This window comes from Brachionichthys hirsutus, chromosome 9 (genome assembly GCF_040956055.1).
Source record: "Brachionichthys hirsutus isolate HB-005 chromosome 9, CSIRO-AGI_Bhir_v1, whole genome shotgun sequence".
NCBI classification, from domain to species: domain Eukaryota; kingdom Metazoa; phylum Chordata; class Actinopteri; order Lophiiformes; family Brachionichthyidae; genus Brachionichthys; species Brachionichthys hirsutus.
In genome coordinates, this window is record NC_090905.1 from 4,286,250 (window position 1) to 4,303,658 (window position 17,409).

The following is a 17,409-nucleotide window of genomic DNA, read 5'->3' on the forward strand; positions in this document are numbered from 1 at the left end:
AATGAAAGAGGCATCCGACATATTTGTCACATGTTGTCACTATTAATAAGTATCTATAACCTGGAGGAAATGTGGACAACTCCTGTATAACGTGATACATCTACCAAATGCTTTGCACAGCCAGAATAACCGACAAAAGAAAAATTACATTCTGAGCGCCGTTCCTTTCCAACACGGGCGCACATACTGCTCAGGAGTAAGCCCTTGCTGATTTTGCATCCCCTAAAATCTTCACCGTTTTATAAAAACAAAACAAAACACAAGCTAAAATAGATAAGTACTCTTTTCTTTAACATGAAAAATAGCTTACATCAGGAGTGAAACAGTCAGCATTCACATCAGGCAGAACAGTCCCTGCTCACAAGTCAGGAAGCCACAAATAAAGTGCAAAGCAACTAATGGACTAAAACATTGCACAGAAAAGGGAATTACATTTTACCCAGGCCCAACCCTGACATGACAGGGATGGACAAGATAAAACAATCATATCTGATGCAGTACCCAGATCGAACTCCCGCACATAACAAGGGATAAGGGTCAGCGCAATGCATTTATCATGCCACTGCAGGAGACCGCATACGCAAACAATCTGCAACCTCTGCAAGACAGAACCGACTTCTGCTTTCCGCGATAAAGCAAAAGCTTCAAGGAGACGAACAGCTTGATTGAACGTGGGTTTCTTTCCATGCTAGAATTGACCGTTTACACCCGCACACGGTTAGATGCTACAGAATGAATAGAGAGAACAAGAGAGGAACAAGCAACAGCCTGATTCCTCAGAAGAGAAGGAGGAGGAGAATCTGGCCGGACTGTGACACAGGACCAAAGACTGCAAATACCAGGTCAAAAAACAGAACAAAAAGAACATTCCCTCATCATTCGCCATGTAGCATTATAAAAACATGGAGGTAACAGAGTCACTTAACAGGATACTGAGCTAACTTGCACAGGAAAAACCCATACATGCATCCCTTTGTTATGTTATCTTACACAAATTAAACCTGCAGAGCGATAGAAGGCCGTCATTTAGAGGTTTTGACTGTACGTTAAGTCATGCATTTTCTTTCAGCTATAGCATATATGTACAATATTGACACGTAGGCCTTTGTTTTCAGCAAGATGACGAAATAGAAGTGAAAGTTAAGCTCAAAATCACTGTTGACAGTGAAGTTTGGCTCAAACAAGCTTATCTTTTAGGAATAACGATAACGTTGCTTCAGTGGCTTAAAGGAAAAATCCAACTTTAGAGTTCAGTTGTAAAGAAAGATATGCAAGGGTACTTCTGGAAAATGTATTAAAAACAATGAGGGAGATCATTTCAAAATAAAGCTGGATCTATGCTTCTGATGTAATCTATCATACATTTCACTCATTGATTGTCAAAGCACCACGGCCAACACTTGATGGATGTCTTGTACTCATTCTAAACTCAAAAAGCTGGACAAATTAACATGAATCTTTCTATATCATAGCAACAAGCTAAATACTTCATCTCCAATTACATATTTGCCCATTTGACTCAGTGGTGTAGTTGCAGTAAGAACGATGCCTGACTTCTAATCTGACCAATGTTGGGACGCTGTGTAAAATGTAAACCAAAAAAATGTGATATGCAAATCACTGACACCATGTGGTTGAAAATAGCACAGACATTTCTAATCATTTTGGAAAATTATATCCTAATTTAGAATTTGATGTCAGCAAATTTACATTTTACACACTGGCCCGGCTTTTTTTTTTTTTTTTTTATAATGTAGGTTGGATGTGGTTTATTTTGGCATTGGGAAGCTACCTTTAAAATAAAATTTCAGAAGATTAAATCCAGCACTAATCTTTTTTAGGTGGATTTTTCCTTTAAAGTTTGTCTAATTTGCATAGGAAAAGGCAAGAAAAAAACAACATTGGAGGATCACAGATAAACATTAAAAAGTAATCGTACAAGTTCAGACATAAGCATCAACTAAAAGCGATTCCATTTCAGGAAGGTGTGTGTGTGTGTGTGGAAAAGCTTCCCTTTGAGTGAATAAATGATTACTGCATCTGTACACCAGCTTTATAATGGATGTGACCCCCCCAGAGCTGCACAAGCCTCTCAGGGAAACTCTGACAAAAGGCTAGCGAACACCGATTCTGTCATGACAGAACTGGGTTTAAGCAATTTGGCAAAACTGACTTGTGTCAAGGAAACCGCTGAAGATGATATATATATATATATATACATTTTTAGGTATATCTTGTGTAAACATTTTGAGCTTGGAAGTTTCAAGTTTGTTGTAAACAATTTTAAACTATACTACGTACGTGATTACTTTTGAGATGACTTTCGCTGTAATGCTGAGGGGACAACTTCTCTCATTGCTGTTGAAAATTTGCAGTATATAATTACATGCTTCTTATACAGAATATATTTTATGGAGTTTTACTGAATTAAGTAAATATACCTTAAATAAAAAAATATCCTTATATTCTTAAACTTTTAAAAATCTTATGAAATCCTTTACAGGCTTTGATAGTCAGATATCCAACAAATCAGACATTTAAATATCATACTAGACTTTGTACACGCGTCGAGGATTTGCGGTAAAGATCCATAGCATTTTTGTTAGAGCTTCCCTGTCAAGGAGCAAAAAGCCTCCCCATAATTGCACTCCCTCTAAAAAATGCAAACCCTTCTTAAGATTTGAGGGTTTTTTCCTAGCCCCACTTTAAAAACAATTTGGCTACAAACTGTACCGATACAAAATACAGTACATTGATTTGTCAAACCTTACACAACATAATCACAAATATCACTGACCAAAGGTTTCTCTGAAACACAATAAGTTACTAAAATACATCGTCACATTAGACACTTAAGTAGAACAGTAAAGTACTCATGTAAGGCAAAATCAGGTGATTTCACAGTGAACACTGTAAAAGATTTTAGCATTTTAAAAGCACGGCTTCCTTCACCAAAAGTAAGTTCAATCTGGATACATGTTGGCATTTCACTAACAGGGAATCAATTTGGCCGTGTTTTTGTTTTCTAATTTAATAGAAATACCTGATGATTTCCTCAGAAAAAGTTAAATCGAGCGGTGTAAAACAAATCTATTTCTGAAATCACATTTGTTGTATATATATATATATCTATATTTGTAAAATTTGATTCGACCACTGGGCTGCAGAATGGCACATCCAACACCAAACAGCAACTATGGGGAGGTTTTGCACTCATTCATTAACCAAGTAGCTTAACAAACCAACATACATATATTTTAACATAAATATATACAGTATACACACACACATACACGTGTCTATGCATATATATATATATTGTGTTTGCAATGAATAAATAGACGCAATTTACATCAGTGCAACTTTACACTACGCGTACTGATAGCATTTTGTCATCAAATTTATATTATGAAATGGAATATAAAATCTAAATAAATAACACGTATAAATAGATAATGCTTCAAAACATACAGTACATGATGAAAATAACATTTGGCTTTAAAAAATAAAGCTTTGAAAAATAGAAAGCCGTTAAAACGGGATGGGGAAACCGATTCGATTGCACAGTACAAGCAAAATGGCTATGGTATACATACATACATATATATACTGTATATAATATATATATTTATTCTTAAACATAGCCATTATAATGGGCTTGCTTAACCTTAACGTTCTAACAGCTTCCTGCTTCGAGCAAATACCAACAAAGAAATATTAAAGTGGACATGAAAAAGTCAAATGTGCATTTTTTGGGAATATATGTGGCATGTAATGGTACACTGTAAACACAGCAGGCTAGCAGAAGCGCTGAGCTCATTTAAAATGACAGCGAGCCATTCCCAAGCTACTGGATGTCTTTTTCCCTGTTGTCTCTTGACGACCGCTTCACAAAGGAGCTTCACAGAGTTGAGGGTGAGGTCAGACAGCTGGACGACCATGCAACGAGGGCGAGGCTTCACCCCGCCCCCGTGTTTCTCTCCATTCACAAGTTGTTTTTTTTCCCTCTTCTTGTTCTCGGCCAAAGTCAGCTCCTCGCCTTACAGCCTGTCCATTCTGAACGTGTCCTCGGTGGCGGGGTCTGCCAGCACCATGTCAGGATCGTTGAGCATGTGCAGCCCGTCCAGGGTCAGCGGGTCAATCTTTAGCTCGTCAAGAGGAAACTGCGAGTCTGCGTCGAAGCTGACATCACCTACATCCGCAAGAGAGTTGGTCAGCTCTTTGGAGAGGCTCGGTGGAGACTCCCCTGTGACTGAGACATCAGAGAAAGAATTGGGGAAATATGAGAGAGCGAGACGCGACAGGTTTGGCAACCACCACAAATATTGTTGTGGTAGTTCGGCCAACAATATCTGGTCTCCAGCTGGGTTTGGTCCCCGTCTCAAACTATGCTCATGTTTTTTTTTATTAGCCACAAATTCATGTTGGTGATCCCATGCAAAGTCTGTTTTGTTGCTTTTCTTAAAATAATGGTGGACATATAGGTGCCAGACCTCAGATGTCACACCGAGATTGACAGAACTCCATGTGAAGAGGAGCTAGAAACCTTCTCGTGTGGCTGAAAGGTGAACTGCGGATGAAAATCTAGAATACTACTAAAATAGAATCAGAATGCGCCCCAGTCTTTGGAACCGCTGACCTCGGCCACTTTATTTAGAGGTGTGACCACAATGTGAATAATTAATCCTCACTGTACCGGAAAACCGAGGGTGTGCTCAGCTACAGCAAGCACAGCGGCGAAAGATGGACAAGAATTACGGTTTCAAAGCAAGCAAACTGATGATTACAATGTTTGTGCAATTAAATCCGACAAAAAATAGTAATTACTGTGAAAACAACGCAACACTTTGAAAGAATATCTAATTTACTGAAGCTGAACCCCAAAAGAGCTTTTCTTTTTTCTTGAAGAGCAGACCAGTTTAATCCTGTGGAAATATTAATTCTCAATATCAACGGGCTGTTCTACAAAATTATTATAATGCTGCTAAATGCAAGATAACCAAACAAAGATGAATACAACGGCAGAAGCCCTTCTGCTGGTGTCCTGGTGTACCTGTTAGGATGATGTTGGGGATGTTGCTGTGATTGCTGAAGCCCAGTTGCTGCGTGTCCTGCAGGCTGCTCCCTGTGAGGCCCATCATCGCTGCCTGCGTGTAGTTGAGGGTGGAGCACTGGTTGTAAAGGCTGGCGGAGCTGATGGGGTTCTCAATCATGTTGAACTGTTCCAGCTGCAAAAGGTGCAAAAATTAAGACCAGTATAAACATTTCAGGCATTAATGCTTGTGGTTTTTTTTTTTTTTTTTGTCACCTGGTGAGAAAGAGCGTTGGTCTGCCTCAATGCCAGCTGTTGATCATAGAAAGAATCGCCAAATATACTGCCCACGACAGGAATGTGCTGAGGGAGAAGAAATGCACAACATTCAGAGCAATCGTTAAGGAAGGGGTTAATACACAAAACAGGGGGTTGAGTCAAAGGGTGAATTCGACAAGCCGCCAAGCGATGGAATAAGAGGTGATAAAAGCAAAACACAAAGGCACACAGCTGGCGGGCGGAGCGGCGGATGGTTTATGATTTAGGCTAATGAAAGAGAGAAAGAAAAACAAACACACACATTGCATGACTTCACACGTGCCTAAGGGAGAAACCCCAGCAGAAGTCTACACAGGATGAAGATGACAGTCTCCTCCCTGTGGACTAGACGCATTACAATGCGCCGATGCTTTGACCGTGAAAGTCCTGTTCGCGATGACGCAAACACGGAAGAAGGAAATTCTGGTGTTTGTCAAACTGCCAGCGTTTCCTGATGTTCGTCTGTTCAAGATTAAATGAAAGACTGAACACCGCAAGCTGACAGATTAAAAGCATGAAGACTAACAACTTGTCGAGGTCTCAACCCGCAAGGCATTTGCCATGTCGTCATGCACACAGTGACAGAAATGAGAAATGAGTTATGCAGCTGCTGACACCACGAGTGGTTAATTGCTGATACAGAGTTTTGAAGGCAGCCTAACTCGTCTACACTTAGCTTTCCCCCCAGGAGCAAAGACCTTCCCCAATCAGCAGCTAGCTTGGTGGGTGGGGCCCTTACTTGAGGCGAGCCGCCGGGGGAGAAGCCTTGATTGGAGACTGGGGAGGTTGGAGACTGTGTGGCTGGTGAGCCAGTCTGATTGCGGTACTGTTGGAGGGAAGAGGATTAGCTAGGACTAAACTTCATGTCTGTTTACATACAAGTATTAGAGAAGTTTTTGGGACAACTCTTTCTACACATCTAGTAAATGTCGTTGTAGAATAAGAGGAACTGGTGCGCCTGTAGTTCAACGGTAAAGTTAAAGTGGGGTCAGAGAATAGTCAAACGGTGTATCTCATCTCATGTGCTTAAATAAGCTGGTTTCTCGCTTGAGTGCCGCAGACAAATGTAATCCATTACTTTGAGCCTTAAATAATTTAAACACGAAGGTGGTGCAAAGATTTTCCTCTGCAAAAATGTGAACACAATACTACAAATAAAGTCAATTGTTCTGATGTAACGGTACCTGCAGTAAAAAAAAAAGGCTTCGCTTCACGAGTCAAAAGGAAAAGTGTTTCTCACAATGTTATTCTACAAAATGAAACCAGCTCCGCTTCCACTCTTACCGAGCTGACACTGATGCTGGCAGTGGTCTGGCTCTGGCTGTCAGGAGAGGGGCTACCGGCGGTAGCTGTACCAGGCGAGGCTAAAGTTGGCAGGGTGATGAGCTGGATGCCCTGCGACAGGGCCTGCTGCTGCTTCTGGAGGTCGTCGAGCAGCTGGGCCTGGGCCTGAGGCGTCAACTGGTTGAAAAGGGGATACTGGGAGAGCTGCTGCTCCAGACTCAGTGACTCTGTAGGCACAGCCTGAGGAAAGGTGCACATGAACTCTGCTCAGGTTCGCCCCTTTAAGGTCGACATGCCGAGTTTACTGGAGGGTTATTCAACTGCTGCTAAAAAAACAGATGCCGTAACGGGCCGTCGACAAACGCCAAGCTGCACAGCAGAGCATTCATTACCTGTAGGATGTTAACAGGTGAGGAGAGGGAGGCAGAAAGCTGCTGAGCAGACTGTTGGAGATGGAGGTCGGAGGTCAGGGTGAGCGGCACCACAGGCTGCTGCCGGCGCTGCGCCGTCGCCGTGGGCTGAGAGGAGATGGGAATCCCTGGCGAGGAAACAAATAAGGGGACACTTTCACATTCTCTCCAGACGTCAGAGCGCTCAAAGCTTTCGAATAGAAATCACTACCGTGGCTGGCGGCACTGATGCCCAGGTGGGTGAGATTCGTGGTTAGGCTGCCCGTGCTGTTGGACGAGCTGAGACACGGGAAGGCAACAGCGTCGTCTGGGTCCAGCGGGGTGGAGAGTGGAGGAGGGAACTGGATGTTGGTGAGATCAGGCAGCGATCCACCGGTGTTGTGTGCAGCTGGGAGCACAAGCGGGTTCAACTCCTGGTCCGGTGATGGGAAGATACTGAAAGACACAGGCTCCTTCAGACCGGAGAAAATGTTCTCTCTCAGGTACCATCATAACTGAAGCTTCTTTTCCAATGGGCCTTCTATTAGTGGGCGTTTGGATAACGGTTACATGTAATTATACAATCAATAGTAATGAAAAAAGCACTCACTTGATTCCTGGGACATCACATGTGTTGGGGTTTGATGCATCATCCTAGGGGGGGAAACATAAGCAGCAAATCTGAGGTATTTTATATGCATCGCCAAAAACATAGATCAATTTGCCCTTCCCTTTCCCCCCCCCCCCCCCCATCGGTACCTCCTTGCTGTCCCATAAATGTTCGTGGACATCTTCGTCTGCATTTGTCTCCGAATTCTCTGTCCCAGACACTATTAAAAGACACACTAGTTAGCGAAGCAGCGAGATGCAGCTGCTAAAATAGATAGCATTTTAAAAATCAGTGCGAGGAATGAGTCATCGATATCCCAGCCGGTCACTAGGATATAAAGCTGTGAACTCGATTCCACAGAGTCTAAAAATAGCGAGGTAACCCGAGGACAGACAGACCCGAGTGGATTTCAGCTAATCCTGATTTCATTATATCGCAGCCTCACACATAAAAAAAACAAAAAAAAATAAAAAAAATAACAGACAATCACTCAGTTATTGATCCTCCTCTCGAGATCACCCCAAGTCAGCTCCATTTAGAGACGTTATTGTTCGAACGTGCTGAAGCAGCGCTTTGCCAGCGATCAGTAAACATCTCCTCTATGAATATCTAATCAACAAACTACTTCTACTTGATAATGGCATCGACCCTCTCTTCTCATTTACGGGCTGATGCCTGCATTAGCGGACGGCGCACGCATGAATAAATAAAAGCAGCAATCTCCCATTACCTCGTTTTAGCTGCAGCTCCTGGGATCCCCCTGCGAACACCTCCTGGGGTTTCGTATTCATGGTGCTCTGGTGTAAAGCCGAGTCTGAATTTGTCCTGAACGTGTTAGAAAGATGAGAGGTCAGCGAATTCCCTTCCCTGAACCAAACACTGGCAGACAGCCAGCTCTACAGCATCATCCACAAAGAGTCCCCCCCCCACTGTGTAACAGAGGCTTCATTTGCAGTTCGTGTCGGTGGACCTACCTGTCCCGCATAAAGGCTTTCTTGCAAATGGACAATGGGAGGGTGCTTACCTCCTCCAGCTAGTGTCTGGCGGTGGGGAGAGGTAAACTGAGCTGTAAGGACAGCTGTCAATGTGGATTTGGTTAAGGGTCGTAAAAGAGGAATTACAAATGGAACTCTGCTAATCCATAGTTTTATGCCTGTTGGCTGAGTCAACCAGACTGGCACGAGAATGTCCAGTTACAGCATAGATACAGGGGTAACATGGTCAGCGTACCTCAAGGTTAAGTCAGCGTGTCTGGAAAATGACAGCATCAGGAAACAAACAAACAAAAAAGCATTGCTCACATCACGTGCTTCAAAAAACTCAAACAAAGGATATCTGGCGTCCGTGTTTGTCGACAGACAGCGGCCGGCGGTGAGGAGACGTGATGCGGTTCCGCTCGCGGTAAACACGGTCCACCAGGCCGTGGTGCCGAGTTGACCGGCTGGTATCCAGCACCGAGTTCTAGAGTGAGCACACCAGGGTGAATGAAGACAGCGAAACAGCAACACAAAAAAACTACGTCTTACAATAATGTCTCGGGAATAATGGTGCAAATTATGTGTTCATTTCAAAATGAATCAAGCCATGGACCCCCCCCCCCCATATTGATGCTTGAGGCTGGCAAATGTGTTTTAAGATGGAAAGCCATGACAAGCAATGAGATCATTATCCGAAACTACATTACACTGTGGGGTAGAACTGGCAACCTTCCGGTTTCCCTTCTCTCCTGATCCAGGATATAACCTGGACTATGCATTTCTAACATGGAGGGCCAGCATTTTACTGAATTGTGCCTGCTGACATTTTTTTTTTTTTTTATGAATAAATCTTACGAGTAATACGTTCCAATTTTAAGTCAATCGATCACCAATAAAACAGAAAACGGCGACCTTTGTATTTGACTGTACTTTAAACAGCGAGATGAAAACGGGACTGCTGCATCTTCACTGTGCCCTACCGGGCAGTATAAAAACATTCTGCACAACAATGTGGCTCCATTGTTGCTCCGTCTCTGATCTGGCAGCAGAGGTAATAATGCCAAATTACCAGACACGTGTGCGGTCTGAAAACAAGGGGGGGGGGGGGGGGGTTATCAAACAGCCAGTAGCCGTTTATAGCTAACTCAATGAAGACTAGAAAAACTGTGTCCGAGAACACAGATGCCCCCGCTACTGGAAAAGCTCAATGCTGAAGTGGACAGACCACACACTGTATTATTTATAAATGAGAGCAAAATAAAATGAGAATTGCCTGAGTTCAAATGTACCCAAAACAAATATGCAAATTGAACAAATTATAAGCTGCACAATTTTGGGGCCTCTGCAAAGTAATATGATTGCACTAAGAATAAGCACATATGGTCCCTTTAGTGGAGGCATACACATTTTAAATTAAATACTGATGTTAAAGGACAACTTTATATTATATTTGGCAAATAACTGTTTTTTTAGCAAAGCAGCTGCATCACAGACCTATTGCTTGCAGAATTCTGACATGCTATCCAAAGAAATCACACACTGGGATGCTTTTATCCTGCTATTGGGTTTTTTGAGTGAACTGCAACTTATAAAAAGAGGCCACTTTTGTTCAATTGCTATAAAAATGAATTCCGTCTGTACTCTCTGCTCAAGAACTGCTCATTCACACGTGGCATTTGTATTGCTTTTTTTAAATGCTACTTATTTAGCATTAACAGATTTTTAATAAAAAAGCCGTTTTGTGAAGAGAGAGCAGGAATTCGGTGCTTAGATGAGATGTGATGCATCAGTGAATTAAGTCAGAAAAAGTTACGTAATTTAGAACTGAGTGTTCTCGCATAGTTTGAGATTGAATGCTCCTATTCGGTTGGTGTGAAATGTGAAGTCAATTGGATGAGAAGTTCTTGAGAACGCTCGAAGCAGCAATATCAGTGGCCAAGAAACTGTCCCGCTCTGAATGGTCATATTTTGAAAAGGGAATTACACTGGTGTCCAAACACATCACCAACAACTGAGACAGGTACATGTTTTGAGAACAAAACCATTGATTTACTAACCGAGAGAGGCTAAGGGCTCACCTGAAAAGGCAGGTCAATGTTGCCATTTCCAATCTGATTGACATTGGGCAGTGAGCCTCCATAGTACTGTCCACGATTCTGCCCTAGTTGCAAATACTGGGTCTTCTGTAACTGCAACTGTGCAAAGTAAAATTGCATGAAAGCATGAGTGAATGGATTGATCTGATTCACAGGAAAAACAAAATTGCTAAAAAATGAATGGCGCCTTCCAGTCCACAGTGGCGACGTGGAAGATGGGCGGGTCCATCAACCGAGCGATGACACGTGACGAAACAGGCAGATTGACCGTTTTGTGACCGAATAAAAAAAATCAGACATCTTTCAGAGAAAAGCCACGTCAGCTGAAATGAATGACACCTGCTGTAACAGCGTGTGATTACTCCAGTCACCTGTTTTAATACAAAACAAACACAAGTAAAAAAAAATAAAACACAGCGATGGAAGTTGTCTTTGACAAACTAGATTGTAAATGATTGGAACAAATCGCAATGAACTGATGTGTTAATGGTAAGACAAATCAAGCTAGCAAAGGCCACACGAAAATGACCAATTGATTCCTTTTCCCTGTAGTGAATGACAGAACGGGTCAGGTTTCCTCTGTAAGTGTGCGTCATCTCCAGCAAGGAGGTCAACAATTAGCACAATCACTTCCTGGCAGAAAGTGGTCCTTTTGTTTTTAATTAATAGAGCTGCAACAATTTGCTGACTAACAGAACACCACAAAGGCAAATGACTAAGATTATGATAATTATCTTTATTTCTTCAGCCATATTTTCCTGGAAAATATTTAAAACTTTCAAAATAAAATGCTACATTTTGTTTGACTGTTCTTCAGTGTCTTTAATATTGAAAACTAATAGCACAGGTGAGCACAGCGTGTTTGCGTGCAACAATTAATGTTATTTTTATTCAGATTGGTCTAGAATAAAAATAACCATTACCTGAGATTCACTCCTGACTCAATATAAACAGTCAGAAAATAAAACTAACATATGGAGCTACTAAACCAAGGCATGAAGTACTTTTGTTCTTGTTATTTATTTTCCAAAAAAGTCGGCTGTTTTCTTAGAGAAAAGAGAAACGGGGAAAGTTGTGCTCCCACTGGAGGAAAGCAGCTGGAAAGGCTGGTTAACATCTGATTCATTCGCAAAACGCTAACTCAGCTCTTATACTCTTATAAATCGCAGCAGCCGACCTCCCGGACGCGTTCGTGTAAATGTGACATTGATCCTAAAGGTCTGGCGGCATGTTTTAGTGAAATGAAAGCTGTGATCGCTCATAGAAGCAGACACAGAGACAGGTGCACATTATTCACAGCTCCAGCGAACCTAGCAAGATAACGCGGCGCACGAATAGCTTTGATGGATCCGAGCAACGCCGCCACGTTTTAACAGACAGATGATAAACAGTATAAACCGGTACAGCTAAAGATGTCAATATTAACTTCAGCTAGCATCCCAGCATTCAGATTTAACTCTATCCGCAGCGTTCATCAGCTGCCAAAAAAAAAAAAAATAAATAAAAGCGCTGCAACAAAATGTAAACAGCGACGGGGTTCGGGTTGGGTTCGGGTCTCACCCGAGCGGCTCTGGTGACGTTCAGGTCCTTCATCACTTCTTCAAACGCAGCAGTCTCCTCCGCCTGCTTCTGGTTATGCAAAGCGATTTTTTCGCTAAATTTGCGAGGATTGTTTGAGGACGCCATCTTTCCCCCTTCTTCTCAATGGAATGTTACGCTACACATTACGCGAGGGCCTTCTGGTGACGTCATGACGCACGGACATGAGCACGAGACTCTTTATGACAGACCTTTGAAGCAAGGCGAGTTTATACTCAGATACATGTTTTTATTTTGTATTCTCTCACTCTATTTTTTCTTTATTCCATGTTTAAGTGTCCTGGATTTTTGCAGAACTTGTTTATTTAACAAAATGAAAATAAAAAACTACATTTTTGTCACTCATAAGATGTAGCTTTGTTTTTAGACCAAGTACAGCATCATATAGATTAAAATTAACCACATAAATAGGATTAGGGCCAAATGTACTTCAAATAAATAATGTTCAGGATACTGGTGGAAATATTACATAGCACAATATAAGCAACTCTGGCATTCCATATATTCCCATTCCAGGAGTGGGAACACTGTATATGAATCAGAATATTTGTACTGAATTTGAGGTACCAGTAATATAAAATAATGCATCAACCTCGTGATGAGCTGGCGTCTCATCTGGTGTTATAATTAGTGTTCTAATCAAGGCAACATTGCATGGTAATTTTCTCTAAGTGAACAAGATGGTGCTTCAGTTTGCCTCTCGCATCAGAATTAAGAAATAAGCAGGAGTACTTTTAAAACATGACACACGTTTTAATAAAGCAATGCATGTGGAGCTACACGAATGTATACATTCCCCTTTGACCACAGTACTTGTCTTTATATTGAACTTCAACAAGTTGTCACGTTGTCTTTACTGGTACAGGTAAAATAAAAATACACAAAAGAGACAAGGAGACCATCTCAAAAGGGACACTCAATGTCACGTAGACGGTTACATTTAAAATGAAAAATACGGGTTTATGTTCTCCCTATTACATTACACAACGCACATTGATAACAGTGGCAGAATCAGATAGCTGTTAAATGCTGTTACGAAAAGTGTAGTAAAATAGATAGCCGAGTCACATTGGTTCTGAGTGATCAGACCACAATGACAGGAATGAACGCACACACACACACACACACACGGCACAGCGAGGATGTACTTGAGGTCTTGTGTGGAGCTGGGCCACACACAGAGAGCGCCAACTCCTCTGATACTCTGCAAATCAACAAGAAGCCACAACAGACACACACTGATTCACATTTTGTAAAGCACATTGCAAATGCCATACTTGGGATGTCTCATCTGCCAAGGTGAACAGCAGATGTTTATGAATGCACCATTTCAAAGAGTTGAATCATCTAAATCGAGTCTTACAAAAGGCGTGCTATTGAAGGTAAATGTGCCATATTTATATATAAAAAAAAGAAAAAGTATGAATGTAGGCTGCTACTCAAGAGGGTCCTCAAACTCCCTCTGGCCTTTTGCATTTGTCAAAGTGCATGAAGTTGTTTCTCCTTTGTGTAAAGGTACGTGTGGATATGCATACTGGCATCATTCAAGAGGTTTTAAAGGTGATCAATTAGTGTTCAACTAGAGGTTAGACTTGGAAAGCACAAAGGTCTGTGAAGGTTCAGTCTTCATGGCTCTTTGAACAATAAAACAGTAAATAACTAAATATTGCATGTCAAAAATAAGGAAACTAAAGATTCACAAAGGCACAATCAAAATGTTAAACATTCAAAAGAATTGTGTGCGATTGAAAATAAACGACAAAATACAACTTCAAAAACACGCAGTTCCTCTGCTCACCTTCACATTCCTGGTTTAGTTGTGATTCTTCAAAGAAGTGTTGAAGATCTTAGCGAATAAGTCGCACATATTCACAATTAATTTACCAATCAGTGGCAGAATTCAACATGAAATCATACAAACTCTAAACACCAAAAAGAAAGAAACGGCAAAGCAAAATGTGGTTGTTTTTGCACGCGCACGCACAATTTTTTACACTTTATGTTGACTGTTGTATCAGAAAATGTCGCAGGTCAGATGGTTAGCCTTGTGTGGCCGTTTGTGGAATTATAATCGGCGTGCAAGCAATGCCAGCAAAGGATTCTGGGAAGTGCAGATCCCTTTCCCACTCATCCGTCTCCGTGTTGTACACCTGCACAATGCTTGTCACATTATTCAGGTGCCAGTTGTACCCCCCAATGACATAGATCTTTCTGTCCAGTAGACAGCAGCCCGCCTCAGACTGGCCTGCTCTCATTGGACTAACTGTCGTCCACTGGTCGTTCTCTGGAATGTAATACTCGACCGCAAGCACATCAAAACAACGGTCGACATGGTCCATGCGACCGCCCAGAGCGTAAATCCTATCCCCGGCGCTGATCATTGCGTGCAGCACTCTGGGCACGTTCATGGGAGCCCTGAAGTCCCAGCGGTCCGACGCTGGATCGTAGCAGTGGAGCGTCTTCTTGTCATCCAACGAGACGCCGTAACCCCCTGAGATATACAGCTTGTCTCCGCAATTACTTCCTGCGTGACCCCAAATCCTGCGTTTTAACGGTTCCACATAAGTCCACAAGTTCTTCTTTGGGCAGTAACGCTCTACGGATGACAGACTACCAGATCGACTATTGCGCCCCCCGGTGGCGTACAGCTTTCCATGCAGCACATTGAGCTGGAACTGAATGCGAGCCTCTTGCATCGACTGGATGCGTAGCCACTGGCTCAGATGGGGGTTATAGCGGTAGCAGCACTCTACCGCCCCCTCACCGCTACGGTACTGCAAGTGCTGTCCGCCAATGACGTAAACAAAATTATCGAGTACAGCGACGCAAGCGTGGCTGCACCCTCCCTCCATCTCTGTCAGCTCCTTGAACTGACGGGACGCGCCGTCGGGGAGATGGTAGATTTTTGTGCTCACTGTGCGGTCGTTGTCCGTGTAGGGCGTCCCACCGAACGTGATGAGTGACATGACATCAGAACGGATGAGCGTCCGTGAAGACTGCATCTCATGCTGTCGGAAAGGAAGAATCTGGTAATTAAAGGCCTCGAGGAGATACTGGCGGCACAACACGTCCTCCACCATGATGTCCACCGTCTGAACGCTGTCCACCAGCTCTGAGGAGTGCATGAGCGGGAAGCGCACGTGGCGCAAAACACTGCTGGCTTGAGCCCGGCGGGCGCCGTCATACCGGAGCCACCTGATGGCGGCGTGGAAGAGGTCGATCTCGCTACAGTTCTCCAGTTTGTTGCTCTGCAGGAAGAAGACGAGGCGCTCCGTGGGGATGTGCAGGAAGTCGTCCTCCTCTGCAATTCGGAGGAAGTGGCGGAAGGTGAAGGCATCCACCGACTCTTTGAGGGAAGACAGGCTGAAGGTGGTGGCCATCTGGCCAATGTGCAGGCAGGTTTCCACGCTCATCGCCGACTTGAGGAACTCCTCACACAGCTCCACAACCGGGACCATCTGGAGAAACACGGCTGCTCCAAGAACGTCTTGAATACAGTCCAGGTCTAAAGTCACTTCTGCACTGTAGGCAAAATCAATGATATGTTTCAGCCCACGGGCGGACAAGCCCTTCAGCTCGATGGTATCTTGGTTTGACTCCCTCATGCCGCCAGTAAACATTGCTCTGCAACACAAAAAACATGAATGACGTATACATGCAAGAGACTAATTTAAAATGGTAAAACTCAAAAGATGAAAGAAATGTGCACGGGGTCATCCTTCTGCATTTCCTTTCACCGTTTTACCTTCCTCTCCTGACTGAATTGCTTTTAACGTATTCGTGCACTCAGCTTAAACTGCACTATCTTCTGAGTGCTTCCGACCTAAATAGTAAATGAACAGGAAGAAGTCTCGTGTGATCCGGACTAACCTGAAGTAATCACTGCATGCGGCCAGCACAGCTTTGTGGACCTGGAAGCGCTCCTCGTTGATGGCTAGGACAACGTCAAGTAGTTTGCCCTGAGCCCGCAAGACAGACAAGCCCTGGAGGAGGGTGGCACTGTGGCCCGGAGCTGAGAATGTACAGTGCAGGATGCTATTCTTGTTAGCCATACTGGAAAGACACAAAAGGCCTCGTCATAATCACTGATTTCCCACATTGTTTATTCACAAAAGCGTGATCCCCCCCCCCCCCCCCCCCCAGCGTTTTACTTTTCCAATGACCTTGGAGAGACAATGTTTTGAGATACACTCAGAGATGTTGTGATGGAATTTTAATCTAATCTGCCAGTCGGGGAAGGGTGTAATGCATAATCCGATGTCGGCCACTGTCTTTATGAAACACCATTGGCATCAGTAGGAATTAAGCTGCTTTATTGAGTCCTATTATTTAATTTTTTTATTTGATAGTTATTCAAGAAATATTATATCTCTCTCCCTTTAGTGAAAATATGGTTTCATTTGGATCCACAAGTACATAAACCTGTAAATAATCTCTGCAGTTGACTCAATATCCCGTGTTGTAAAATTAGTTTCCTTGCTTCTGCAAAATTGAGACTCATTACATATTTTTGTTCTTCTTTAAATTCAACCGAGTCGAGAATCCTAAATTAGCATACGAAAGTGACGTCTTGGTAGACTTGTTTTCAAAGTGCGTGTCCGTTTTACGTCACATTTGTCAAGGTGTTATTTTGTACTTTGAAAGTTGTGACCTTATTTAAACGTTATTTTGATGGCATGCCAGTAAGAGTGACGTTAAAGCATGTTATTAGACACTAAGATATTGGCAAATATTTACAAAATTGATACCAAAAGCCCACCTGGCAAGCAACGTTCCCTCTAAGGTGCGCTCGTGCGTAATTACGCGCAGCTGATACGGTCTTCGCGCAGCGAAAATCTACGTTGCGCACAAAAACAAATCCAACCTAAACTGTTAAACGGGCAGTTTAGACGCCCGGAGGCCCGGACAGCTCCTCGGTGTATCCTAGAGTCACGCAGCGGCATCGACAACACGCAACAGTGGGCTCGGAACCGGCGTGAGCCGCGGAGGCTCTCTGTGACGTAGCAGGGGCCCGGTCCAGCACCGCGTCGCCACGCACCGCGTCGCTCACCTGCTCTGTGGATGTCTCGATGCAAAGTCCCCGCCATCTGTCTCCGCCATCTTC

General features: G+C 43.2%; 2 protein-coding genes across 2 annotated transcripts; both read right to left on the reverse strand.

Moving 5' to 3' along the window:
- Positions 1 to 4,040: 4,040 nt before the first annotated feature.
- crtc1b (CREB regulated transcription coactivator 1b) lies at positions 4,041 to 12,392 on the reverse strand. The gene is made up of 14 exons (XM_068743387.1): positions 12,267 to 12,392; positions 10,689 to 10,805; positions 8,969 to 9,094; positions 8,658 to 8,719; positions 8,364 to 8,458; positions 7,783 to 7,853; positions 7,634 to 7,677; positions 7,256 to 7,479; positions 7,027 to 7,172; positions 6,635 to 6,874; positions 6,090 to 6,176; positions 5,309 to 5,395; positions 5,054 to 5,228; positions 4,041 to 4,252 (listed from the first exon to the last, which is right to left on the reverse strand). The coding sequence occupies exons 1-14, from the start codon at positions 12,390 to 12,392 to the stop codon at positions 4,041 to 4,043; spliced, it is 1,812 nt and encodes a 603-aa protein (XP_068599488.1).
- A 1,952-nt stretch (positions 12,393 to 14,344) lies between these two features.
- klhl26 (kelch-like family member 26) lies at positions 14,345 to 17,405 on the reverse strand. Its single transcript, XM_068743412.1, has 3 exons — positions 17,356 to 17,405; positions 16,176 to 16,358; positions 14,345 to 15,929 (listed from the first exon to the last, which is right to left on the reverse strand). Exons 1-3 carry the CDS (start codon positions 17,403 to 17,405, stop codon positions 14,345 to 14,347), a joined length of 1,818 nt encoding a protein of 605 aa, XP_068599513.1.
- Between the last annotated feature and the right edge of the window lie 4 nt (positions 17,406 to 17,409).

Bases quoted from the DNA above. Each gene is read 5' to 3' on its own strand.
- klhl26 (XM_068743412.1), bottom strand. From the start codon at position 17,405: ATGGCGGAGACAGATGGCGGGGACTTTGCATCGAGACATCCACAGAGC. The intron at 16,359-17,355 runs GTGAGCGACGCG...GTGTCTTTCCAG, and splicing joins TCGAGACATCCACAGAGCAG to TATGGCTAACAAGAATAGCA. The intron at 15,930-16,175 runs GTTAGTCCGGAT...TTTGTGTTGCAG, and splicing joins GCATGCAGTGATTACTTCAG to AGCAATGTTTACTGGCGGCA.
- crtc1b (XM_068743387.1), bottom strand. From the start codon at position 12,392: ATGGCGTCCTCAAACAATCCTCGCAAATTTAGCGAAAAAATCGCTTTG. The intron at 8,720-8,968 runs ATATCCTTTGTT...AACCAAATCCAC, and splicing joins TCGACAAACACGGACGCCAG to ATTGACAGCTGTCCTTACAG. The intron at 7,854-8,363 runs GTAATGGGAGAT...GTCTTTTAATAG, and splicing joins GGAGCTGCAGCTAAAACGAG to TGTCTGGGACAGAGAATTCG.